We start from the raw sequence: 25,165 nt of genomic DNA, 5'->3' as shown, positions 1-25,165 counted from the left end.
CTGAGGCTCCCGGGCTGTGGGATGGAGTAGCCACGCAGCCCTGTCCCATGGTCTGTGGTACCCTAGAGGATGTGCTGCCCTTACAGTTATGGAGGAGGGGGCAGAGTGGGAGAAAGGGGGAGGGCCAGGCTCCTGTGGGGAGTGGGGGACATGGCCTGAGCCCACAGCAGACCCGCTGAGCTACTCCCCAATGTGGGGACTTTTCATACCCAGCAAGACCCAGGCCCAGAGCGGGTGCAGGTTCTGCCAAGCCCACAGAGAAAGCTGCAACAGACTCAGGATGACGCGTGCAGAAGCCAGCTGTCCCGCCTCCCTGGTCAATGTGCCCTCCACCATGTGATGATGGCAAGGGTCAGAGGATCAGCAGGTTGGGAGGCTTGGCCCTTGGCACACTGTGGGAGTCTGGCTAGGTGGCCTAACTTCTCCGGGCCTCTCATGGGGACCTAAGATCAGGGATCCCAGCGGGAGCTGCCACCCAGTGGGGGCTACTTTCCAGGAATCAGTGGCGGTAGGGGTGAAACTTGGTCTGGGCAGCCGGGAGTATAAGGGCCAGTGGGTGACCTTGGTGGCTAAAGGCTAAGGCTCCAGGAACCTGGACTCTGTCCCTAGGAGGGCAGGAAAGTTGCAAGGAAAATGCAGATATCACGGAAAAAATATGGGAGGGCAGGGGGTAAGGCCAAGAACTCAGGTGAGTGTGTGCTGTCAGCAGACCCAGAGGAGATTGGCTGGGAAGAGGCAGCAGTCGTATCTCCCACCAGGGCAGGCTCTGAAGCCCCTGGGCTAGGCCCATGTACCCTCAAGTCTAGCAAACTGGGGATTATTGGAGGGGGTGTGTTACTTCTCTCTCTTCAACCACATCCCCGGCCCCTGCCACTATCAGCACAGAAATTCTGTGCTCCTGCAGGGACTTGGGGCTGCCCTCCTTCTCCCCTCTTCCCTGCCGGGCATCACCCACCTTGGCTGCTGTAGTCGTTGGAGTTGGTGCCCCCTGGGGGAGGCGGGAGGGGGTAGGGGGACGGGCCGGGGCCCAGGGCTGCGATCATCTCCATGACATTGGGCATGATCATCTGGCTGGGACTCATGGTCTTGAACCGCTTGGAGGGGATGCCGTCAGGGTCGTCCTTGATGTGTAAGTCCGACTTGATGGGCACTGGCCGCCAGCTGCACGTGGGATCGATGGTGACCTCTTCAAACTCGGAGCTGGGGGAGGAAGGGTGGCAGAGCTGAGGCGCTGGGGTGCCTGGCTTTGGGCATAAAAGCACCTCCAGCTCGGAGAGACCCTAAGGTGACCCTGTTGAGGCCCCTGCCCCAACTCTGACCACACTGTGGACAAGGCAGAAGCCTGGCAGGGATTTCTCCATATTTCTTTGACATATGGGGAGATTGAGGCTAGAAAAGCAAGTGGCTGGGCACAGGGCAGCTGGTCTCAAGGCCTCCCGCTTGGGGAGCAGCAGGTGGAGGGTCAGGGCAGGGCACTGTCAGCCTCCTACTCTGGCTGGCTTTCATCCTTTCTGGGAAGTTAATTTGTCCCCAGATCCAGAGGCCCCTGAGGGTAAGCGACAGAGGTGGCGGATGTGGGTCACGGTCTGCTGGCCTGGGAGGGGAGGGCTGTGTCAGGGCTATCCACGTGCACACCTTGCTCTATTCCAGGCCTTGTCCCCTCTCACCCTCTGCCCCTCGCTGGGGCCCCACTTACTGTTGGATGGCATTCAGGATTCCCCACATGTACTGATCCACCTCCAGGCCCTCCAGCAGAGCGGTTTTACTGGAAAAGGAGACGGGGAGCTTGGCCTCTGCTCCAGGACCCAAGGAGGTGGGGGCACAGCCCATCCACCTCAGTGTCAGTGGGGTCCCACCCCTGCTGCTGGTTACTACTGGAGGCACAAGAGAGGGGGACTCTGACCGCGTGATACCAAGGGACCACCTGGAGCCCCCATAACCTAAGCCCCTCTGCCATGTTTGGGTTCTGGTTTGCATTTAGGGCAGGTGGAGGTGGGAGGTAGCCAGCCCCTCCCCTCTGTGGTTGGGGGGTGGGGGAAGCCCCCACCAGGGTGGCCATCACTCACTTGCACACAGGACACCTCCAGGTCCCTCTTTCACAATTCAGCTGCAGGTACGACTCCAGGTCAAAGCACTGCAGGCAGGCAGACAGACAGACAGACATGGGTGAGACCAGGACTGTCAGAAACTGCCTCAATGTGCCTAAAGGACCCTTGGAATAACTTCCCCACCAGAAAGAAAGATAGGCTGTGGGAGAAACGCAAGGTTGGGGCTGGGTGGAGTGAGAGCAATGACACCTTTTTACCACGCAGAGTCCTTATGCCTCCACCCCAGCATCCCTCACACCACCTCCCATGCCCCAAATGACCCTGTGCCTACATCCTCTGAGAAGCCTTCCTGGTCCCCACCCCAGCTGACTCTCACTGTTTTTTGCCCTGTTAATAGGCCCTTTCAATGAGGCCAGGGGTAGCCCCTTCAGCCCAGCCCAGGCACGGAAGACAAGTCTGATCAAGTTCATCGATCTGTATCACACAGCTAAGGTGACCAGACCATCCTCTTGCCCACAGCATTCTTTTGGAGGGAGGAGGGGAAGCTCCTGTCCCACTGCACCCTCAGGACCAGCTGTAGGTGACAGCCCTGGGCCCCTTCTGCATGCCCACCACACCCAGGTTCCAGAGGACGGCTCCTTGTTCTTCTTCCAGGCCGGGTTGCCCACGTTTACTCATTGCTCTGTCACTGCCTGCTCAGACTGGGACTGTCACTCACACCAGGGCTACTTCCTGAACACTGGCTTGATGTAAGGCCCTGGACAGAGGCATGAATTGGACGGTGGTGTCCCTGCTCTTGGGCCCCCAATCAGCCCTGCCATGTGTGTGGGACTTCCAGCTGGCATCTGCCATCTGCCAGGGCAGGGGCTGTCCAAAACCATTTCTGTAGCCCCTTTGGCCTTAAGCACACAGAAAAGATGCTCAAAGATAAATGATGGCTGAAATTAATGAGTGATGTCAGCTGCTGATCTCCATGACATCCTTCTGGACAGTGTTTGGACAGGCCCTGTTGCCCCTCTGCCTACCCCTCACCATCCCAGCCAGAATCTAGGTGGCTTGCCGGAGCTGTGCTTTCTGGGGACGTTCACCTGGACATGCTTGCAATCGTGTCCTCGAGCAGGCAGCTGGATGCGCCGGAATGTGATGGGGCACTTCAGAGACACCTTGATGGCTGTCTGCTCCACCCCATCCTCCCCGTTGAGGGTCGTGTTGCCCGAGGAGGCAGCCACGCTGCTGAAATTCCGCTTGACTGTGGGGCAGGAGGCACAGACAGGTGAGGATGGCAAGGCAGTCCTGCAGAGGTGGGGGGTCTGCACATGCTCCCCACTTCCTCGTGCAACTGGGGCACCTCCTGGTCCTCCTCCCAGCCCACGCCAAACACTGAGAGGCCCACAGTGTGTCAGTCACAGGGCTGGGTGCCCAGGCTGCTGTCTCCATGTGGGACGCGTGTGGTGTGTGTGTGCCCGAGGAGCTGGCTGCGGCAGTTCCTCTATCTCTGCAGAGCAGACCCTGCCTTCGCTAGGAAGGGGGATGTCTGCAAAGCTCACGGAAAGTCGGTCTGGCACTTCTCTGATTTACTGGGTCAGTGAAAAGCCCCCTCCGGCACTCCTGCACTTCACTCTGCACATGTGGAAATGGAAATGAACAGCTGCCTGCTGGAATCCCAGGGCTCAGGGCAGCAACGTGAAGAGTGGCCCCGTACCTCCTGCACAGGGCCTCTGAGTTCACACCCGGGGTCTCCTTTAAATGGGACTCCAAGCCAAGTCCTTCCATCCCAACGTTTATTTTTTTGTGGCAGTGTCTTGCTGTGTCACCCACATTGGAGCGCAGTGGCGTGATCATGGCCCACTGCAGCCTCGACCTCCCCGGCTCAAACAATTCTCCGACCTCAGCCTTCTGAGCAGCTGGGACTACAGGCACAAGCCACCACTCCTGGCTAATTTTTTATTTTTCTGTGGAGACAGGCTCTCACTATGTGGCCAGGCTAGTCTTGAATTCCCGGACTCCCACCTCGGCCTCCCAAAGTGCCGGAATTATAGGCATGAGCTACTGTGCCCAGTCCTCTCCTGAGTTTAAGCATGAGCTGGCCAGATGCGGTGGCTCATGTCTGTAATTCCGGGACTTTGGGAGGCCGAGGCGGGCGGATCGCAAGGTCAGGAGATCGAGACCATCCTGGCTAACACGGTGAAACCCCATCTCTACAAAAATACAAAAAAATTAGCCAGGCGTGGTGGTGGGCGCCTGTAGTCCCAACTACTCTGGAGGCTGAGGCAGGAGAATGGCATGCACCCAGGAGGCGGAGCGGAGCTTGCAGCGAGCTGAGACAGCACCACTGCACTCCAGCCTGGGCAACAGAGTGAGACTCCATCTCAAAAAAAAAAAAAAAAAAAAAAAAGCATGAGCTGTTGAAGTAGAGAGGTCAATCTGGAATCCACCCTCCGTGTCCTCCACCTGATGAAGATCCCCTCTTCTGTAAATCCTCCCATCTTTTAAAGGCCTGGCCCAGGTCTTCACTTCCTCCAGGAAGCCTGCTTCCTGACATTTTGTTTTAATCTGCTTCATGTCCTGTGCTGCTGTTGCAGGTATGCCTGTTCTGGCTCCCAAGTTGGACTGCCAGCTCTTGCACACAGGGCAGGTCCCAGAACTCCCACCAGCACTTATGGCCCCCAGCTTGTCTGATCATGACAACAGCCCGAGGAGGAGGGCATGAGCCTCAGGATGGGACGTGCTCAGGGACACTCCAGGCCCCGTGGCGACATGCATGGAGGCCAAGGTCAGTCCCAGGTGAATGGTGACTGCTTCTTAGTCCCAAACTCAGGCGGGGCTAGGGTCTGGCTCTCACTCCTTGTCCCCACCCAGACTCACTTTTTGTGATACAGTGCTCTGCGGGCAGGAGGCGCTTCTTGAGGAGTCCTTGCAGCACAGAGCGGACGGAGGGCCGGTGCACCAGCTGCAGCACGAAGAGGTGTGACTGCGGGGAGAGAGCAGACACTCAGTTCCTGCACACTGTCGTCATGCCCCGCCCTGCCTGCAGCCTCAGCAGCCCTAGACTGCTCCCAAGATCCCACAGCCGGCCTAGGAGACGCTCCCCCAGCGTGTGTCCTGGGACTTGTGAGCCTGAACACCACCCTGGAAAGGCTGCCTCTGCTGCAGACAAGGTGGACTTTGACACTGAAATACTCCCTGGATAAGGTTATAGGACACATGGCTTTAAGCCTGGGTTCCACTTTACTTCCTAACCTCCCCTACCACTGCCTTCCCATCATGTGTCCTCAGCCCTTCTGGCCAGGGTGCTCATCCCTCGCTTCGCCCTTCCAGCCAGGGTGCTCATCCCTTGCTTCGCCCTTCCAGCCAGGGTGCTCATCCCTCGCTTCGCCCTTCCAGGAAGCCTTCCAGAACTGCACACCCCAAACGTACACCCATCAGTTGCCTTACTCTGACAGTTGTGCAGCCTTCCCCAGTCGGAATGGGATGTGCTGCCTAGGTCTGTGACCCCCCTAACTCTGTGTGGGCTCTGTGCCCATAAGCTCACAAGGGCAGGATCAGAGTGTTTCCTTCTCCATGCCCCTACAGAGAGGCCAGTGGAGTGGGGCAGGCATTTAGTTCCACTGGGGCCTGAGCAAGCCCTGTGTGTTGGGCTCTGATCTTCAGGGCACATGAGGGTGGCTGACAGCTGGTCCTAGGTAACAAGTCACCGGTTGGAAGGACCCCCATACATGACTCTAAGACAAGAGGGTTGGGAAAGAAGGGAACGCGTTAACTCCAGGTTTGGGGGAGTTGGGTCTGAGGAGAAAGGTGCTGACAATGACAACTGCTGGTGAATGAGGCAAGCAGGACATGGCTTCGAGGAACACAGAACCAAAACAATGAATGAAGGGCAGGGAGGAGGGGCCAGGAGGGGTGAATCGGAGGCATACGTGGAGAACAGATAGAGGCCTAGTGTCCAGGGGAAGAGGCCACATCTGAAGCCAGGGCATAGTGGCTTTGAAGGCCCAACGGTTTGAAGGTTATTGTACAGGCCCTAGGCGGGGAGCAGGTAAGGGCACACTGTATCTTTGGTGGCTGTGGGCACAGGGGCTGGTGACCCAAGGACAAGGCTGAGGACCAGAGGGGTGCAGGGTGTCCCGCACTCCCACACCGTGCAACAGGGACTGCCCGTGCCACCGCTGCCCCCAGCCCGCCACACTCACGCAGCAGCAAGCCGTGACAGTGATCTGGATGGTGTTGCGACCCGGCTGGCACACGTGCTTCAGATGCAGGGGCTTGTGGGAGGTCTTGTTGTCGCCGCGCTCAATGGTGAGGGGTGTGGCGTTCACGCTGACCTGCACCGAGGCGGGCCAGTTGGTGTTCATCTGCCGGTCCTCGTGGTGGTAGCACTTGAACTGCAGCTCCAGGTCAGACCTAGGTGGGGAACGGGGGTGCTCAGGGCAGCTCTGCCGGGGTGCTGTCCATGGCCTCTGTGACCCCGAGCCAGGCCACACACCTCTGAATGCACCACAACCTCCGAGACCCTTAGGACCCCATCCCTGACCCCAATGGTTCCCGTAGCCTGAGTTCTCTTCTCCCATTCTGGATACTCCCTCTACAACCAAACTGCCCCCAAGATCCCCGCACACCAATCATTCCTGCCATACCCCACAGCTGCTCTAGCTCCCATTTCCCTGGACTGTCCTCCCTGTAGGGGTCAACTCTTGGCTCCCTAGGTCAGAGATAGAGGGGCAAAAGAACAGGCACTCATTTGACAGGACCTGCTGTGAGGCCAGCCAAGCCCGTCTCCAGACCTGCGGGGAACTGTCCTTTCAGGCCACGGCCATTTCTGGTTCTGAGCACTCTCCAAGGAGGCCCCCCAGGACATAGCACTGAGGAGTGTCAGGAACCAGCAGTGACCACGTATGCATGACAACCCAGCCAGGAGGAGGAGGTCTCCCAGGCCAGGACACTCCCAGGTAAGAAGCGTGGGTGAGCAGGGTGCAGGCAGGCAGCACAGTGGCTCGTCCCGTGCCAGGAGCCTCTGCCCTCCTGCCTAAGCATTGCAGCTCCTGTGTTCTGAACGCCCACACCAGTTATCTGTGGCCACTTCGCCCAGCCTGCTCCGCATGGTCAAGAAAACAGCAGGGGTGTGTGTGCACATGCCAGGCACAGACCCAGCTCTTGCCCTGGAGATGCTCACTGGGCAATCGAGGGGGTCTGAGTCACAAGCACAGTGAGACAGTGTGAGTCTTGCCTGAGGATGAAGGACTGAAGGGTGGAGACCCCTAGGGTTGGTTCTGGCATCCTGGAGACCTGGGCCCAAGTCCCAGCTCTGCCCCTGGCTAGCTGTGAGAACTCACACAAGCCAATTCACTTCTCTGGCCTCAGCTTCCTCCTCTGTCAAAAAGGAAAGTGTTGCCCATTTCCAAGATCAAAGTAGGTCACATGTGGAAGGTGCTAGGCATGGGCCTGGCTCAGCAGGGAACCTCCGGACCTTGCATTCCAGCACGTGCCTAAGTGTCTGAGCAGCAGCCCTGACCAATGGTCAGCCCCTTGCAATAGGCAGGGCCTGCCTGACCCAGGCCTGGCCTCTGCGCCAGCCTCATCTCTGCATTCCTGGCTCTGGTCACCTGAGTCACACTCGAATTCTTGACTGCATTCCCTCTTGTCAGCTCACGGTCTCAGATGGGATACACAGCCTCCCAGCCTAGGTCTGAGCCAGCCACCTTTTCCTCTGGGGTGAGTGACAGCTGCTCCCTGCCCTTAGGCCATGATACCTTGACTGCTCATCACCCGGTGCCCCTGTAGACTTCCCATGACAATCGCAGGACAGGGCCCAGTCAATGATGCCGAACACGTGAAGGTGACAGAAGATGCTGCCACCACCTGCCCAGGGCCACACTCGGGCCCAAGGAAGCCATCCCGGGGGACCTCCTTCATCCCGCCTGGGCTGGCGCCCCTGCCCTGACACGCACCTCCACATCAGCGTCTGGTGGACCGTGGGCCGCAGGTGGAACACATGGTTGCTGACAGCCAGGTTGTGCTCCAGGCGGAAGGGCTCCAGCACCACGCCATCCCGCACGGGGAATGTGAGCCGCAGCTCGTCATTGTGGTTGGCTGGGGTGAGGAGAGGAAGTGGGTGAGCCACAAGCCCCAGCTGCCATGGGTTCCTGGGCTGTGGGTGGGACTTGCTCACTCTGGGCTGCACGCTCAGAGGAAGGCAGGGGTGTGTAAATAGGGCCAGAGACATAGCCAGGCCAAGGGCATACTAGTGAGTCATGGCTTCTTCGATTCTACACGGCCCCACCCCATCTACTCATCCCCTCTTCTTCCACCCGCCTCCCTGCCTCCTTCCATGGCTGGGTACAGATTTTCCTCCCAGCCTTCAGGCACCCAGGCAGCAGTGAGAAGGGCTGTCTGTAGGCAGCCCACCCCTCCTTGAATGTGCCCCTGGGTATCTCACCTGCTCCCAAGTCTCTGCCCTTTCTGCATGCCCAATCCCCAGGCAGCCTGACTACTAAGCCTCCTGCTCCCAGCCCACTGGGGGGCCCAAATGGAGCTGCCCAACAGAGGGAGGTAGGGCCCTCACCTGGGGGTGGCGGCAGAGCGCTCATATTTGGCTTGATGTCAGGCGGGAAGGGTGGTTTGACGTCTTGGCTAGGGGACAGGTATGGAGGGATGCTGCTCCCAGGGGTCATGGGGGGTGTGGGGTTCCCTGGAACAGGCGAGTGGGGGTAATTTGCCACAGGAACCGGCCTGGGAGGCTGGAGAGAAAGAGAAGACACACATAGGTTATGGGATCCCGGAGACAGAAGGGGCCATGGCTATGTACATACACCGCACTCACCCAGGGGCCGGGGGCCATGCCCCTCGGGAGGAGAGCCTCCACCAGGGAAACCCTTCTCTCTCACAGATCTCTGTCCCGCTCAGAAGACAGCCTTGGGAAGGGCCTTTCCCACCCTTCATCTGGGTCTCACCACTGAGCTCCTGTGTCAGGTGCATGTGGAGACCCTTACCCATCCATGTGACAAATGGGGACACAGAGGCTCAGGGTTGGGGGCTTGCTCAGAACAACCCTTGGAGGGCAGGACAGCAGGAATAAAGCCCAGGCCTCCTGTCACCCGACCAGGTGGGCTTCAAATATCACGACTCAAGGCCACACCCTCTATGCCTACCTCATCAGGGTCCCCAGATGGAGTCGGGGCCTGCAGAATCTGGGGCTCAGGTTCCCCAGGAGCCCCTCTCCCTCTTCTTGTTTTCAAGACTAGCCAGGCTGACACTTTACCCCGGGGCCCACCCCACCTGGAGCTGTGGATTCTCAGTCCTGAGCATCTCTGTCCCCAGCACAGGGGACCAGGGAGTGCACCCCCACTCATGGGCCCCTCTGAATGTCCAGAGAGGCTGGAGCAGGACCAGTGAGAGCCTTTAGAGGCAACAACTGCCTGTGGCTTAGAATTTGTAAATTAAATCGGAACATACCCTATTGACGTTCCCTTGGCTGTAGTTACTGTAGCTGCTTCCCGAGAACGTGTTGTTTTGTCCATTAAACTGCTCTGGCTGTTAAAACAAGATAAACAACACTGAGTGGGGGGCAGAAAAGCCATCAGAAGCCCGCTCTCCCTCCGGACAGTAAAATCTGTCAGGAGCACAGGGATGCTACAGGGGCCCATCCACTGCTGGGCTGCGGAGGGAGTGGGACAGGACAGCTACACCTCGGCGACAGCATTTTGCCTCTCTCTGTCCCTAGCTATTAATTTAGCAGAAGTTACAAAAAGAGCAACACCTAATATGCTGAAGTTGGAGCAAAATGGTAAACCTGTTCAGTGGATGGCCATAATAAATTAGCATGATTTTTGGCAAATAATTGTAAAACAGTAAAGTGTCTTCTTTACTCCCAAGAACATATTTTATAATAATCCTAAGGAAAGGAAAGGCTATATGCCTAAAGATACTCATCATAGTATTATTTCTAAAGTGAAAAATCAGAAGCAACCCCAATACCTAACAGAGGGAATAATAAAATATGATATGGTGATCTCAGCAGAATATTAGGCAGCCATTAAAAGTAAAAACCCCAGGGGCTCTGGCACCAGTATCATTCTTATTATTTCATGTTAAGTAAAAGGTACAGATTCAAAGGTACAGCTGTAATAACAATTTTATAACATGTTAGTGCCCACCTGCACATAGACAACGTTTAGAATGAAATGTTAATATATACAGGGTGTGTACTTTTTTTTTTAAATAAAATATATTTCCTTTATTATTTTGTGAGTGCCATGAATAAGAAAAGGAGAAAGAAAAAAAACCCATCATCTGAGACCAATGAGAACAGGAACTGAGAAAAGCCACTCTGACATTCTGGCCACCGAACTTCGCCCTGAACACACGGGGACATTCAGAAATCACCCACGCCTGGCTGTCCTTGGGGCTAACACACGCAGGGTCAGAGTGATCCCGGTGGAGTTAGGGGTCTGAGGTGGTTAGTAGGGAAGGGGCCCCGTGGGTGGTGGCGAGGCTGGGACTGACCTTGTAATACTGCCCCATGTTGACCGTCGGGGGTGGGTACTGCCCGGAGCTCGGCTGGCTGGGCATCCTCTGTCCCGGGTAGTTGGGGGAGGTGAGTGGCCTCGGGGGGTTGGGGGTTGGGTACTGGCCTGGCTGGGTGGGGAACTGGCTGTTTGGTCCATATTGCTGGTTTCCATAGTTGGGCTGTGGTGGGAGAGAAAGGAGAGGCGAAACACGTTCAATGTTGCCAATGTCACATAGCCAGGTCACCTGAATACCGGGATGGGCCCCGCCTCTTCTCATTTGCTCCTACTGTTTTCCACCCACAAAACCAGATGATGCGTGAGCCCGTTCTCGTCCTGACATCCAGGGGCATTTTGTTCTGACTGTCCAGCTCACAGGCCACCTTCCCTTGAGGCCGTACTTCCTGGAGCACATGCGCCCCCTGAACTCCAGGGACACTTTCAGAGCCTCTTGCTCACACCATTATGAGGGGCCTGATTCTAACTCCTCTGGCCTTTGCGTCTCTCCTGGCTCCTGGTTTAGGGCTGTGCTCCCCAATGGGCACCCCAGTGTGACAGGAGAACACAGTCAACAGGATGAACTTCCAGAAAGGAAACCCCTGTGCCCCTGCATTCTGAGGATGAACCTGGGTGGCATTGTCCTCATACTCCCCTTGGAGCAGAACACACACCTAGTGTTCAGTTCTGGACCATCGACAACCTGCCACCTGTGCAGGAGGTGGGAGAGCCAGGTTGGTGAAGGAACAAGACAACTTCTCCCAGGAGAGGCAATTTAGAGAAGAGAGAGCACCACCACCCTCTAGCCACCTTCCCTGTCTGGAAAATCAGGTGACCCTCAGGGCCACATGACATCCTGGGAGTCAGTGGTTTCTTCTTCCCCATCTGAGTGGCTCTCTTGCCTAGAGGTCCTGCTGGTGGCTGTGCCCCAGTGCCTGACAAAATGCCCACAATGCTTACTCAACAAATGAATGATGGACTTGGGGATAAATGTCAGAGAGTGTCAGTGTGGAAGAATCTGCAACTCATGTTGTTGTAACACGGTGGCTGCTCTGGGTGACAGTAAGGCACCAACCACAGGAGGTGCAGAAGACGAAGCTGGTGCCTACCTGCCGCCTACCTGCCCACCAAGCTAGAGAAGAGAGTCCTCTGTGGGACCAGATGACCCAACCCCTCTCCTAAGGTTCCAACAATTCAAATACTGTATGAGCAAGCCATGGCAAGGGGAAGGAAGGCCAGTCTTCCCAGACAGGATTGGGCCACACAGGCTGTGACTACCCAGTGCTGTAGCTGGGTAACAGCAGCATTCTATGAAAAGGATGATTAATTTAGTAAAAATACGGAGAGCCTTTGGTGTGCTCTCTTTAGGCAGGCAGAGCCATGAGCATGACACTGGTGCAGGTGCAGGGGTGACACCAATGACCAAGAATTCCGCTGAAGCCTTGTCTGAGATTGCCTCCTTTGCTGTCGGCTAACAGATGCACCCCCAGCACAGCCAGTGGGACACCGGGATTTTGGGCACAGGGTGGCTGAGAAAAGGCCTAGAAACCGCATGGGGGCTGTGTGCCAGGAGAGGTGCCAATAGCTTGAGGCTCCCCCAAACTCAGGACCCAGGAGCCAATGGTCTTTCTCTGGCCAGCATCGTTTTCTGAGGGTTCACTTGTGACACCCTCTCCAGGAAGCCTGCCTTCTCTGACTCACATTGAGTTCTGTGCAGTCTGCTACGCTTCATTCCCTGGTGAGTCTTGGCTCAAAACTTTTCTTTCCTGCTAAAATCTCACTTCCCAGAGGGCAGGAGGTATGGATTTTACTTCCCTAAATCTTCCCCAACACCTTGGCTGAGCTGGCTGTGCAGCCCAAGGGGCAGCGCCACTTCCTATACAGTGACCAAGTGTGGATGGAAACAAGAGCTAAGAAACACGCTGCCTGCCTTCCAGTTACTTCCCTGATGGGTCAGTCCTTATAGACTGGAAACAGCTGCCTGCCTTCCAGTCACTTCCCCGATGGGTCAGTCCTTATAGACTGGAAACAGCTGCCTGCCTTCTAGTCACTTCCCCGACGGGTCAGTCCTTATAGACTGGAAACAGCTGCCTGCCTTCCAGTCACTTCCCCGATGGGTCAGTCCTTATAGACTGGAAACAGCTGCCTGCCTCCTAGTCACTTCCCCGACGGGTCAGTCCTTATAGACGGGAAACAGCTGCCTGCCTTCCAGTCGCTTCCCTGACGTGTCAGTCCTTATAGACTGGAAACAGCTGCCTGCCTCCTAGTCACTTCCCCGACAGGTCAGTCCTTATAGACTGGAAACAGCTGCCTGCCTTTCAGCCACTTTCCCGACGGGTCAGCCCTTATAGACTGGAAGCATTTTGTCTCAGCTCTCTTTCTTGGAAAGGAGTTGGGGAAGTCCTCATGTGGGCAGGAGGAACTAAACCCAGGTCACCCAGTTAGTGGCTGAGCCAAGACAAGAGTCACTACAGTAAGAGGAACTGCTGCTTGCTGAGCGGCGGCATAGGCCAGCCCAGGGCCAAGCACTTCATGGACATCTCCTCAAGTCCCTCAAGCAGCCCTAGGAGGCAGGGTGACTGGCTCGAGGTCTTCCAGTTGGGAAACAGTAGAATCAGGTCTCAAACCCAGAAGCACCTGACCGCTAAGCCCCTGCCTTTGTCCGTGTGTGCTGGAGTCCAAGACACACCCCTTCCAAGGCCATACCCACGGCCCACATCTTCAAGCCCAGGTGTCCCAGCTCCCACCTCCCGGCCTCCCACTGCTGCACTCACCTCTCCAGGGTATGGCCTCTTTATGTTCTGAATAGGAAGGGACTGGGGCCGGGGGCCCGGGTAGGTCTGCTGGGGCATCCGCTGCCCGTGCGTGCCAAAGGGGCTGATGCCGGGCGGCCGGGGCTGGTTCATGCCCATGGGAGGGCCGCTCATCCCCGAGGGCGTCATGCCAGCCGCCATGCTCGCGGGGTTCATGCTGCCCCCCATGGAGGCAGGCCCCCGTGGCCCGGGCTGGTTCATGAATTGGCTGTTATACGCCTGGGTGGGACCCATCTGGAAAGAGGAACAGACCTTCAACGGGAGAAGAAAAAAAAAAAAGAATAAAATGCCACATGCATTGAAAGTGCAGGGAGGGAAGGGTTCAGGAGGTGGAGGGGTGGGGAGGGGGCACCGTCCTGTGCGGCAGTGACTGGTGACCAACCAGGCCCCAGGGGAGCAGGATCCACCCAGGCTCACTGCTGCCCTCTGCAGCCGCACAGGAGAGATGCAGCTCTGGGGTGTTAGGGGATGGGGTGGGGTGGGGTGGGGCGGTCACTCCAATGCACAGGCAGCATTTCCAGGGAGGGAGGCAGGCAGAAAACCAGGAAAGGGTGCAGGGACAGGGAGGGGCATGGGAGGGTGGAGGTAGATGAGGGTGGAGGCAGGAGCCCGAGTGAGACTGCAGCCCCTTTCCTGGAAGCCCTGGCCCTGCCCTTGGTTCTGGGCCAGTGAAGGCACACCCTCCATCCACAAAGTCGGCCTCAGCCCAGCTTCCACTTCTGTTCCCCCTGCTCTGCAGTCCCCACCTCCTCGCCTCCTGTTCTGCATTCCTACGGGGGCTCCTCCTCTCCTCATCCCCCAACCCATCCTTCAGAAGGTCAGGGAGCAGCACTGGGGCCTGTGCAGACCCATGGATAGGGTGACTGGGAGGGCACCGGCCTCAGAAGCAATCCAGGAGACAGATCGGTCACAAGACTAGTTTTAGACATTGAGCCCACTCTTTGGTGAGTAGGGGGCCCAGAGAGCAATGTGGAACTTTTTCCCCATATGCAGTAGTACACAAGCCACCAACACACAAACACCAGCACCCAGACACCCCACCACACCCAAGCACACGGACACGCCCCATTCTAAACACAGACCTCCACATGCTCCACAGCCCAAATCCACCCTAATGCAGTCAGCTCCCCCAGCATACATGGCCCCATAAGCACTGACACTCCAACTCTGCTTTCCCAGGGCTGTCTGCTTGGCTGGCTGGGTGAGATTAGTGGGAACCCTTACCGGTCCATACTGGTTTATATCCTTGTTCTGTGTCTCCTGCAGGGCTGCCACAGTGGCCGTGGCTGTGGCCGTAGCTGTGGCTGCTGCTGCTGCCACTGCCGCTGCTGCGGCGGCTGCCGCGGGCTGAGTGAAGTCAGCAGGCGGCCTGGTGTGTGGAGGGATGCCCATGCCTGCGGGGGCGTTAGGACCCCCAGGGTAACTGCAGGGAGAGAAGGGTGGAAGACTTAGGTACTGCCTGCATCTGAGGGGAACCGAGAGCAAGCTGTGGGTTGGGAGGGAGAGGATGGAGCTGTACCCAGAACCTAGAGGGCCTCTTGGGATTGGCAGCCATTCATTTGTGCCACTTGGCAATGACCACACTGCTGTGCTCCTGGAGCCCTCAGGGGTGCCTGCACCCTCACTGCATGCTGTCGGGCCCGGGTGAGCCCATCTTCTGAAGGACACTGAGTCTCAGAGAACCTGAGCAACCTGCTCAAAGCCCTCCAGCATTGATGGCAGAGCTGTGGCTGCGGCTGCAGGTGTTTCTGATCCCTGTGTTTAACCACCAGGTCATACTACTGTGCCAACCCCAGGTGAGAAACCCAGCCAGGGCTGGCGAGGGTTGAGGCCAAGGTGGGGATATTAGGCAGCGCAGGGCAGAAAGAGGAGAATGGGTGCCTCTGCTCGCCTCACACCCCTCCCCAGAGCTCCAAATCCTGTGAGTCCTTGTCCCTTTCTCCCGAGCCAAGGGACTCGCAGTCTGCATAGTTCTGCTTTCACCAATCAGCAAGGCAGAGCAGATTTTCCCAGACCGTTTCACTGTCTTTGGGCAACTGGACCCCATCTATACCTGCTCTTCAACTTTCCCAATCCAGATTTTCTCAATATCTTCCTATTTATCAAAGACACAATTCAGAGAAGGGTCATTTTGAGGTTTTGCGGAATAAGAATGTCACCCTTCCATTTCCACGAGCCTGATGACTGTCAGATCACAGCCCAGCTGCTGCAGCGCCTTATCTGCGGGCCAGCCCTGCGAGCCAGGGATGACTGAGCCCCTTCAACTCATGGGACAACAGAGGATAACTTCTCAGGGCAGAAAGCGTGGAGCTGGGATTTAAGTGGGACCCTCCCCGTTGAAAGGAGGGAGAGGGGCGGGGTCCATGGCTTCTGCCACGGGTCAGCCCTGCTCACCTAGCCCCAAAGCCCCCACTGCCGGGGTAGTTGGGTCGGCCATACATGCTCTGCTGGATGTAGGGCTGAGCGGGGCCAGCCTTGGCTGAGAACTGCTGCTGCTGCCCCGCAAACTGCGGAGAGTTGAGGCCGGGGTTGCTGGTGGTCATGCCCGACGCCATGGGATTGCCGCCTGGATTCATGGGGTTGTTGGCATTGGCCATAGGGTTCCCAAGGACCTGTGGGCAGAAAAAGTGGTTGTCACCTAAGGTGCTACCCCAGGTAGTGTGGAAAGGAAGGGGGATAAATGAAGAGGGGAAAGGGAGAAAGAACAAAGTGGAGGCAGGACAACAGGGAGGAGGAGAAAAATGGAGGGTGGATGAACTACTCCGAGTGTACTGGTGATAACAGGCGGGCCTGGGTGGCAGGTGGCACGGGGGATGAGAAGGTCAGCCTTGTGATGGAACAAGCTGAGGGCATGACCAAGCCCCACAAAGCCAACTCAAATGGTCCCCAGGGGCTGGGCAGCCCCGTGAAGGGAGGAGAGACTGCTACTGCGCCAGAGGCCCGTGGGGAGAGCCCTGGCCATGTAGCCTACTGCCCCACAAACGAGCCTGGATGCCAGTGTCTCGTCACACAGGGGCCCCGAGGCCCCTGGCTGCTGCTCTGTGAGGGCCAAGAGGAACCCACTCTGCTAGCTCTGGAGGGCAGCAGGAGCAGGCAACAACAGGTCAGCCCAGTGGCTCCCTCCAGGGTGATAAGCAGCCCTGAGCCTTCCATGTAGCCACAGCTAAGTCTAGCAGAGGTCAGACAGGTGGGAGACCCCCTGACTGGGCAGAGGAGGAGTGGAAGAAAGGAAGGAATGAGAGAGAGGTGGGTTTGACTAGGGCAATGGGGGGTAGGGAGTTGTCAGAAGTCCAAGGCACAATATTTTGATGAAATCTAACTCAGGCCACACATTCAGGGTCAGAGACCTCAGACCTTGGAGCCCTGAGGCCAACAACACAGAGGAAGTTCTCCTGTTTACCGGAGCAAATGGGCTAGGGAAGAACCCCTTGCTGTCCGTATGATGAATGCCATTCCCCTAGAAAGGCCTTAGGATGTGGACAGTCCATGGAGGCTGCCCTCCTGAGGTGGGTACACAGCCTGCCAGGGGTGGACACGTGTCCACAGCTGGGTGTGCCCTGGAAGCTGGTCTTCCCAGCAGGGTAGGGCCTGGGAGGGCAAAGAGGGTTGGTATGGCTCCAGGGGTCAAGGGACACTCCCACCTAGAAGGAGCTGTGGCTGAGGGCAGTATAGGCTCTTACCTGGCTCTGGGATGTGTTGGTCACTCCCCAAACCGTGGTGACCACGGAGAGGGAGCCGGGAGGCTGGTTGGTGTTCTGCTGCCAAGGGACAGAGTCATAGGGGAACGACCCATCACTGCAGAGGGAGACAGAGGGAGATCCTCAGGGCCTGGCAGGCACAGACTCAAGACAGGCCATGCCCATCACCCCAACAAGTGACCACAGCTCCCAGCCAGTGCTAGGTAACCCCCATCTGAGTCAGTACTGAACCCCCAAGCCCGTCTTAGTGCCCAGTGCACAACAGTGTGCCCTGCATGGTGACAGGCTGTTCAGAAGTGGCCACTGTTCCCCGGATCACTGCAGAGAGCTACTTCCATGGCTGTGGGTCTCCCCGTAGCCCTGAGTCCACAGGTCATGTAACCGATGAAGTGGTGTGACCTGAGGCCCAATCTGAGCTCCTCCTTCACCGGGGCTCTGACTCCGTGTGGCCCTTTAGGAAGAGCTTGGGCTCTCCAAAACCACCTTACCCTTGGAACTGCTCGGTCCATCTCAGTGCAGGCTGGAAGGGTCCGAGTCTGAGGGTGTCAGCCCTTCCCTCTGCCTCCCAGCCCTTCACAGCAGCCTGGCTGCCTGGGTCATGGGAATGCAGGCTTTCTTCCAGCACCCTTCCTTCCCAACCCCCAGCAACATGGATACAGGCCTACCTGCTGCACACCCTCTCCTGCCCTCTCCCTGATCTCTCGTGTACATCCCTCCCGAGCTAATCTCCCTCAAACACCTAAGATGCCTGGCACAATTAAAGACCTTTGGTGGCTTCTGGCGTTTATAAGGCAGAGTCCAAACTCACACTTAAGAATGACTTACTCCTCTGGCAGACCCCACCATTCCCTCACCCTGCTTTGGCTCTGTCCTCTCGTGGAGCTGCCCCTTCCCCTAAACACTGCCTCCTCTCTACCAACCAGGACCATATTTCCCCTGCTCCCCTCACCAGGTCCAGCAGTATCCACATTTGTGGACATCTCCCCAAGGAGCTCTCAGACATCAGAAACAAGGAGTTAGCCTTCAGCCCTACCTCTTGTGCTTAGGCCTACAGTGAATGTCCAGTGATGCTTCCTACCAACCACTTGGGTGCACAGGAATGAGGTCAGCAGATCCCAGCGAAGGGCAGGGCATGAAGACCTGCCAGGGTGCCAGACCCCAGGAGTCTGGGGATGAAGCTGCCTCTCCCACGAGAGCCGGCACTGGCTCTCTGGCACCACCCTCTCACCAAGTCACAAAATTCTAGATGTGGAAGCAGGAGGAGCAGAAAAGCAAAGTGCCCACAGCTGTGACACTGCCTCTACCCAGGGCACACAGGGTGTGTGTGTGTATGTGTGTTAGGGGAAGGAAACTGGGAGAAGGGACGGGCAATAGGAAGCAGCCTCATACCTCTGTCTGGCTTGTGTCTGTCTGAGTCACAGGAGACAGCAGATGGCAAAGGTTCTCAGTCACACCTGGGAGACTTGTACCGTAGCTGAGGGGCCAGTCCAACCCTAGCAGCCAGGGCAACTGGGGACACAGGTGTTGGGGAGGCACCTCTGGGGATGCAAGGAGCCCAGCCCAGAGGGGAGGACTTCCCAGAGGGAGGCAGAGGGCTGCATGACCTGCAGGCAGTAGAGATCAGGGCAGCCAAGTCTCGTGCTCTGCGCCTTACCCAGCTGAGCTCTTGGCAATGCTGGTCAAGTCAGACGGGCTCCTGCCGAGGTGACCAGCCTGGAGGGCAGGACCATGCCACTGTCTGCTCATACTTGCCCCTCCCCTGCCTGGATATCCTCTCCCCTGGATCTCTCAGCCTGGCCAGCCCCTCGCTTTCTTCCTGTCTGAGATCGCTGGAGCGGCCTCCCCTGCCCTCCTCGTATAAAAGAGCAACTCCTACCCGACACTGCCTGTCCGCTCACCCTGGTACTGGAATTTTTGTCATGGCACTCCACCACTGTCCTAATTATATATTTATTTGATTACTGTCTGTCTGCCTCTAGAACAGCTCTGTGACGGCATAGACTTTTGTGCTTAGGACCCTGGTGCAAGTTTCTGCACTCAATCCCCTCATCTGTAAAATGGGCATTGGATGACACCTCCACTCTACTCTGTGTTTTCCAACTGTGGGTCACGGAATCTAAGCAGGTGATGACACCCAACCAGCAAGGGAGAAAAAAGAATCAACTAGAAAGTGATTGAGCGCTGGGCGCGGTGGCTCAAGCCTGTAATCCCAGCACTTTGGGAGGCCGAGACGGGCGGATCACAAGGTCAGGAGATCGAGACCATCCCGGCTAACACGGTGAAACCCTGTCTCTACTAAAAATACAAAAAATTAGCCGGGCGAGGTGGCGGGCGCCTGTAGTCCCAGCTACTCCGGAGGCTGAGGCAGGAGAATGGTGTAAACCCGGGAGGCGGAGTTTGCAGTGAGCTGAGATCCGGCCACCGCACTCCAGCCCGGGTGACAGAGCAAGACTCCGCCTCAAAAAAAAAAAAAAAAAAAAAAAAAAGAAAGTGATTGAGCGTGAGCACACAATAAAGATGAATATTAGTCCTTGAGCTTCTGTCTTGGTTTTATACACAAATACATGTGCACCTTGGGTCAAGGTGTCGTATGTGTATTTATCGTGGATCTTGGTCAAATAAGCTTGAACACAGGTTCGGCAGCCTAAGTCTGATGTGGCTCAAAGAGGAGAATGCAGTCAGAGGGCTTGCCCAACTGAGCACTGCTCGTGATTTCTGAGGAAACTGCAGGACTCGCATTTGGAGTAGAGGAGCTATACTCAGGGCACTCAATTGGCCAGGCACGATGAGGAGTGGTGGCTCACTAGAGATCCAGATGTGGGCCAAAGGTGACAGACGGTGACAGACTCTGCTCTCCAGGTGGCGGATTGGAGACTGGGAACCCAGAGGGAGTGGGCAGTGCAGAGAAACACAGGAAAGCAGCAGTGAACCTGCTCCTCAGGAAGGCTGGGCTGGAACAGCCTCTGTCTCCCAGGGAGGTTACTGGGGACCCAGAGCACCACCTGGTTCCAGAACTGGCACACCAGAATCTCACAGGGAGGATCTACAGGTTATGCTTGCACAAAACGAAGAGGAGATCCCCTGGACACCTGCTGCTCTCAAGGCCCATGTCCTAGGTGTGCTGGATGACCAGAGGGTCTCCCGCAACTGAACAAAACCCAAGCCTGAGTGGCTTCTCTCCCCAGAACTTGTGCCCCACAAGTCCCTACCAACCCTCCAGGCTGATAGCCTTCAGACCCAGGTTGCTGTCCTCTGAGAACATGCCTGACCAGGCTCACGAAGTGAACCCCTGTGGGAACCCCCAGGGGCCGGCAGGGCCCTGCCTGAGGCCAGGGAGTGGGCAACCGCTGCCTTACCACCTCAGCCCGGGACGCTACACAGGCCCACGAACAAGCTCCCAACTGCCCTGCACTCCGTGGGTGAGCCTTGTGGGCGGAAACCAGCTCCTTCCTGTTTCGTCCCCTCTGCCCCAAACTTGGTGAGAAGCAAAGCTAACCAACGTTCCCAAACTGGGCATCCCACTGCCTGGCTGAAAGGTTTGCTGCCCCAGAGCAAAGATGTGCACAGGCGTACGGAGGACATGTCCGTGCATACACGCGAGGCCCTGTTGGCATGCTGCCCGTGCACGGGAGAAGAGACAGGCACAGCGTGTGGGGCGGTCTCAGGACTAGCTTGCCTCCACACACACCTGCTGCAGAAGCAGAAGTGGCAGCCACACCGACGGGACTGTGACTCATCTCATTCTGGGGGAGACGGGCTCCTGCTGGGCTCCTGCTGTCGCAGAGAAGGCTCTCGCCCCCGCAGGCCCCCCCAGCAGCCCTGCTGATGTGACGCCACTGCCTGCACTCAAGACACCACCACTGGAGGAATGCCTGGTCCCTGTGCCCAAGGATGAAGGACCAACCAGACCCCTGGGCTGCTATCAGAAAGGCAGGGCCTGGCTGGGATGCGAGGAGGGTCTGCAGGGTGCCTGAGAGCCCTTCTCTCCAACGAGCACAGTTTAACCTGCAGACATGCCTGGCCTGGTCACAAGTGCTTGGCATTTTTTAATAATTCTGCCCTACTCTGTACAACCCTAATCCAGCATGGCCTGCCCGGTATCCCACCACAAGCTGCTCCCAGTCACAGTCCTGTCCAGCCAAAACTGCCCCAACAATCCTGCTTCACCCACAGAAGCACCAAGGCCAGAAGCCACCTGCAATGTCAGCAGCAACGGTTCAGCTTGCCAAGTGCTCCCTAATACTGGGGCCTCTGTGCCTCTTCTCAGGCTGGCAAGTTCCATCCCACCTTGAAAATGCCATTCATCCTTTCCAGGCTCTTCCAAAGGCCACCTCCTCCGGGAAGCCCTTGCACAAGGTACTGAACTCCACTGGCTCTTCGCATTCCTGGCAGGAGTGAGAACCCTCTGCCTTCTCCCTTCTGCCTCAGGAGCTGTCACTGATTTCTTGGGCTCCCTGGGCCCAGCATGATGTCTTCACACACCAATAGGGCTCAGGAAGCCTTTGCTAAACAAAAAAATGTGCCAGAGAGAAACCACCTCTCTGCATTCACCCTTGGAGGGATGCTGAAAATGAATATGTCCATTTTGTTAAGCCTGACCACTGACCACCTTCACAGTGTGTCTGTAACCACATGGCCACTGAGGCCCAGGAAGTGAGAGAAGGACACAGAGGGAAGCGATGAACCCACTGCTCACTCTCTGTATGCCTCAGCAACCTCATCTGTGAAATGGGGCTGATTCAGCCCCTCCCTTCGAAGGCTGCCATGAGGGTTAAGTGTAAGTGCCTAACACATATGAGGCCCAGAGTCCTGCACACCTTGGACACCCTGAAACTGCTGGCTGCCGCTGTTACTGTTGTTCTGATTTACTGAGTGACTTTTAGATGCAAGGAATTTTGTGAAGTGGCCTTCACCTAAGAACTCATCCAGTGCCCCATTAAGTGGGCCCAACAGGTGCCCATCTTAGAAGCTGGAGCTCACAGAGGTAGCAGAGCCAGTCAAGGGTGAGGCCGCCGGGTCACCAGACCATATCAGGCTCATCACCGTCTTAAGAACTTAGGATCCAGCAGCAGCGCTCCCTGTCCAGAGATGGCCATGAGGCAAGGGAGCACACTGTAGAGGCCACCTAGAAGCCACAAGAATTCCAAGATGGGCTGCATCTTCCTGGGGGTTCTTGGGGAAGTCGCCTAGCATGAAGGGACAGGGGAGATGTAAAGAAGGGCCTCAAAGGCCAGCTGCAGAGAAAATCCAAATAGTCTTCCAGGAAAGAACTTCTTTATACACTAAATCATCTGCTTTAGCTTGGACTGGCCACGTTGGCAAAGATTCAGGGACCCCTTTTTGAGGTTAATATTCAACCGACAGAGGGAAGCCCAGCAAGAAAGAGGTTCCCTTTGTGGGCTCTGGAGTTACAGTCTTTGGGGTCAAACCCTGGCTCTGCCACTGAAGCTTTCTGTGGCCTTGGACATTTTACTTTCAGTCAGCTTCAACCTTCTCATCTGTAAAGTAGGTCTAACACTTTCCTAAAAAACATGAGAAAAAAGTAAAGTTTAGCACAGAACCTGGTAGAAAGACCCTGCTCAACTGCACTTACACCTTTCTCTCCAGTCCTCCAACCAGCCATAGTATAGCTACCCCTGTTTACTTCAGGATACTATGAAGCTGACTTAGGAATTTTTCAAATATGCTACCAAAGGGAGGAGCCGTTTTCATTCCTGTCAACTAGAAAAAAATGTGTTTCTCAAGCCTGTAAGACTTTCTTCATTTTTCTTCTGCCTTCCCTTCTTCAGCCAGCAAACTTCTATCCGTACTTCAAAGCCCAGCCTGCATACTCCCTTTAAGGACTTTCCTAAGCAGAACCAAGGACACTTTCCTCTGTTCCCTCAGCACTTTTTTTCACGTATTTTATAGAGAGCTCTCTGCACTGCAGTCACAGTAGACAGTTTACATGTCTGTGCCAGCTCCACGGGCACTGAGGGAGGTTTTGCTGAATGTGAGAAAATGAGCAAGGCCTGGGATAAGGCAGTGATGATTCCTGGCTCCTGCGCGTCCGCTGTGGCAGCATCTACACACACATTCATGGAAGGAAAGCGGGGGGAGGGCTGAGTTATTTCTTCCCTTGCACTTGTAATAGCTGCTTTATTTGGGAGAAATAACCAATTCCCATTAAGGGTATTGTCAGACCCTAATTAATTTCCCTGATCCAGCCATATTGGTCCCGTCTCCGAGCAAGGCTGTAGTGTTACTGCTAATGAAATGCCAAGCCAGTGAGGAGCTGAAGCTCCCACCCTCTTTAATTTAGGGGAACCATTAACAGTGCTCTCCATCATCACAATTACTGGGGCCTACTTCCTTCCCTCCCTGCGGTGAAACTTAGAGATGAACTTGTGCAGCTAACTGCATATTAGATGGTGTTAAAATTTTTCAGTAGGAAGGAGGAAAGGAAAAAATCCCTTGCATCTTGGCCATCTGGAACTGACGGTGCAGGGATTTATGGGTCTTTCAATTCTCCCCTTTCCTTGTTTTTTGTTTGTAAAACGTTCTTGGGGCAAGAAAGGCCTAACATAAACTGAGCTTTGGTGAAGCTATGCAAAAACGAGCTAAAAATGACAGCTGTGGAGATGGTGTGACGTGGCTGGTTTTGACTGACACCTTCTTTCTTGTTTGGCCATGCATAAGCACCTAAGAGTTTGATGGCACCCAGCTGAGGATCGGGGGAATTAGGACCGGTCCATGGGCTACCAGTGTGCCAGGCTCCTGCCAATGTTATCACTCCCCTTCTACAGATAAGGAAATGGAGGCACAAGGAGGGTAAGTAACTGGCCAGTTACCCAGCTAGAATATGGTCCAGTTGAAACTCAAGGCCCGGCAGCCTGGCTCCAGGGCCTGTTCCCCCCATCTGCTAGACCCAGGGGAAGCCAGGGGTCCTCCCGCCCAGAAGCCTCTCCACTGGGGTTCATAAATCCTGCACCTACAAGGAGGAGGATGGCACCTGCACCTCTGGATCTTGGAGGCTTCCCTAGCCCTAGCGAGTTTTGATTGTAATCAAATTAACAGCATAAACAGGATTTATTAGGCCCTTAATTACCTTTGCAACACTGATTTGCATAAGGACAATGTGCTAATCACAAATGGCTTTTTTAACCACTCATTAAAAATCTGGAAGAAGGAGGCAGAAAGACTTCATTGGCTTCAAGTCCAGGTCACTGCAGGGACTTGGAAGGTGTCCTACTTGCCCAGGCGCTGGTCCTGGACCTTGCCAGGCCTCTCTGGCCGCCTTCTCTTGTATAGTATCCTGGACATCTGTGAATATAGACGGCAGCAGCCCCACTGCAGCCAGTGATGAGGACAAAACGGAGTGAGCCTATAGACGTCCACAGACTGAGGATAATTAGTATTCCTCGTCACCACCCTTACCCTCAGAAATGGCTGCGGGGCGACGGCAGCCTGACCCTTTCCTGACATCCTGCTCATGCGGCACCATGTCCCCCACCAGCAGGGAACCATGAGGCCAAGAGGTCAAGGGTCTTGCTGGGAGGCACAGCATTTGTGCGGAAGAACGCAGGCCCTGACTCATAGCCTCATGCCGCAGTACCAAAGCTCTGCAGCCTGCAGCAGACATGATTGTGACACCCGAGCTCTCCAAATATGACAGTCACCAGGGACCCTCTAGGCATCTGCTGTCCCTCGAGGCAGGGCGGGACCGCAAGTACCCAGGCTCCAGGCTCCCTCATCCTCTCCCATTTGTTTGTCCTCAGAGCCTTCAGACAAGGACCCAGAGCCTTCAAACAGCCAGATACCTGAGGGCATTGAATCTCAACTGTCCCAGTGCACCCAAGCTCACCTCCGGTTCAATGTCTCCTTAATGAAAAGGCAAAAGGAGCTTCTGCCTCCAAGTCATTCAATAAAATTATGGAGGATGACGGACTAAAACAGTTTGCTAATTGTGAAAGCGCTCAGTTTTCTTTTCCATTTTCTTTCCGTCTTGTTTGGGAAATTGCATTGAGGACTTACGAGGTGATGGACCCCATTGCAGTTTCCCTGGAAATGAGGGATTTATCCTTTGTGAAATTCATAAAGGTTGCAAGGAGAGACTGTGTAACTTTCAA

The 25,165-nt window shown here is 56.0% G+C and overlaps 1 protein-coding gene across 1 annotated transcript in view; it reads right to left on the bottom strand.

The window, feature by feature from the left end:
- ZMIZ1 (zinc finger, MIZ-type containing 1) overlaps positions 1-25,165 on the bottom strand; it is a 200,991-nt gene that overhangs the window by 6,864 nt on the left and 168,962 nt on the right. The window contains exons 8-21 of the mRNA XM_011928944.1: positions 17,040-17,154; positions 15,754-15,971; positions 14,584-14,782; positions 13,321-13,593; positions 10,548-10,730; positions 9,498-9,575; positions 8,608-8,782; positions 7,994-8,135; positions 6,239-6,449; positions 4,914-5,019; positions 3,137-3,297; positions 2,067-2,134; positions 1,697-1,765; positions 956-1,200 (exon numbers count right to left, since the gene is read on the bottom strand). Of these exons, the coding sequence (XP_011784334.1) occupies positions 956-1,200; positions 1,697-1,765; positions 2,067-2,134; positions 3,137-3,297; positions 4,914-5,019; positions 6,239-6,449; positions 7,994-8,135; positions 8,608-8,782; positions 9,498-9,575; positions 10,548-10,730; positions 13,321-13,593; positions 14,584-14,782; positions 15,754-15,971; positions 17,040-17,154 (2,243 nt within the window). The remainder of the gene's footprint in view (positions 1-955; positions 1,201-1,696; positions 1,766-2,066; positions 2,135-3,136; positions 3,298-4,913; positions 5,020-6,238; positions 6,450-7,993; positions 8,136-8,607; positions 8,783-9,497; positions 9,576-10,547; positions 10,731-13,320; positions 13,594-14,583; positions 14,783-15,753; positions 15,972-17,039; positions 17,155-25,165) is intronic.

Source organism: Colobus angolensis, unplaced genomic scaffold (genome assembly GCF_000951035.1).
Source record: "Colobus angolensis palliatus isolate OR3802 unplaced genomic scaffold, Cang.pa_1.0 Scaffold12, whole genome shotgun sequence".
In the NCBI taxonomy this organism is placed as follows: domain Eukaryota; kingdom Metazoa; phylum Chordata; class Mammalia; order Primates; family Cercopithecidae; genus Colobus; species Colobus angolensis.
This window is presented reverse-complemented; position numbering and strand designations above follow the sequence as displayed.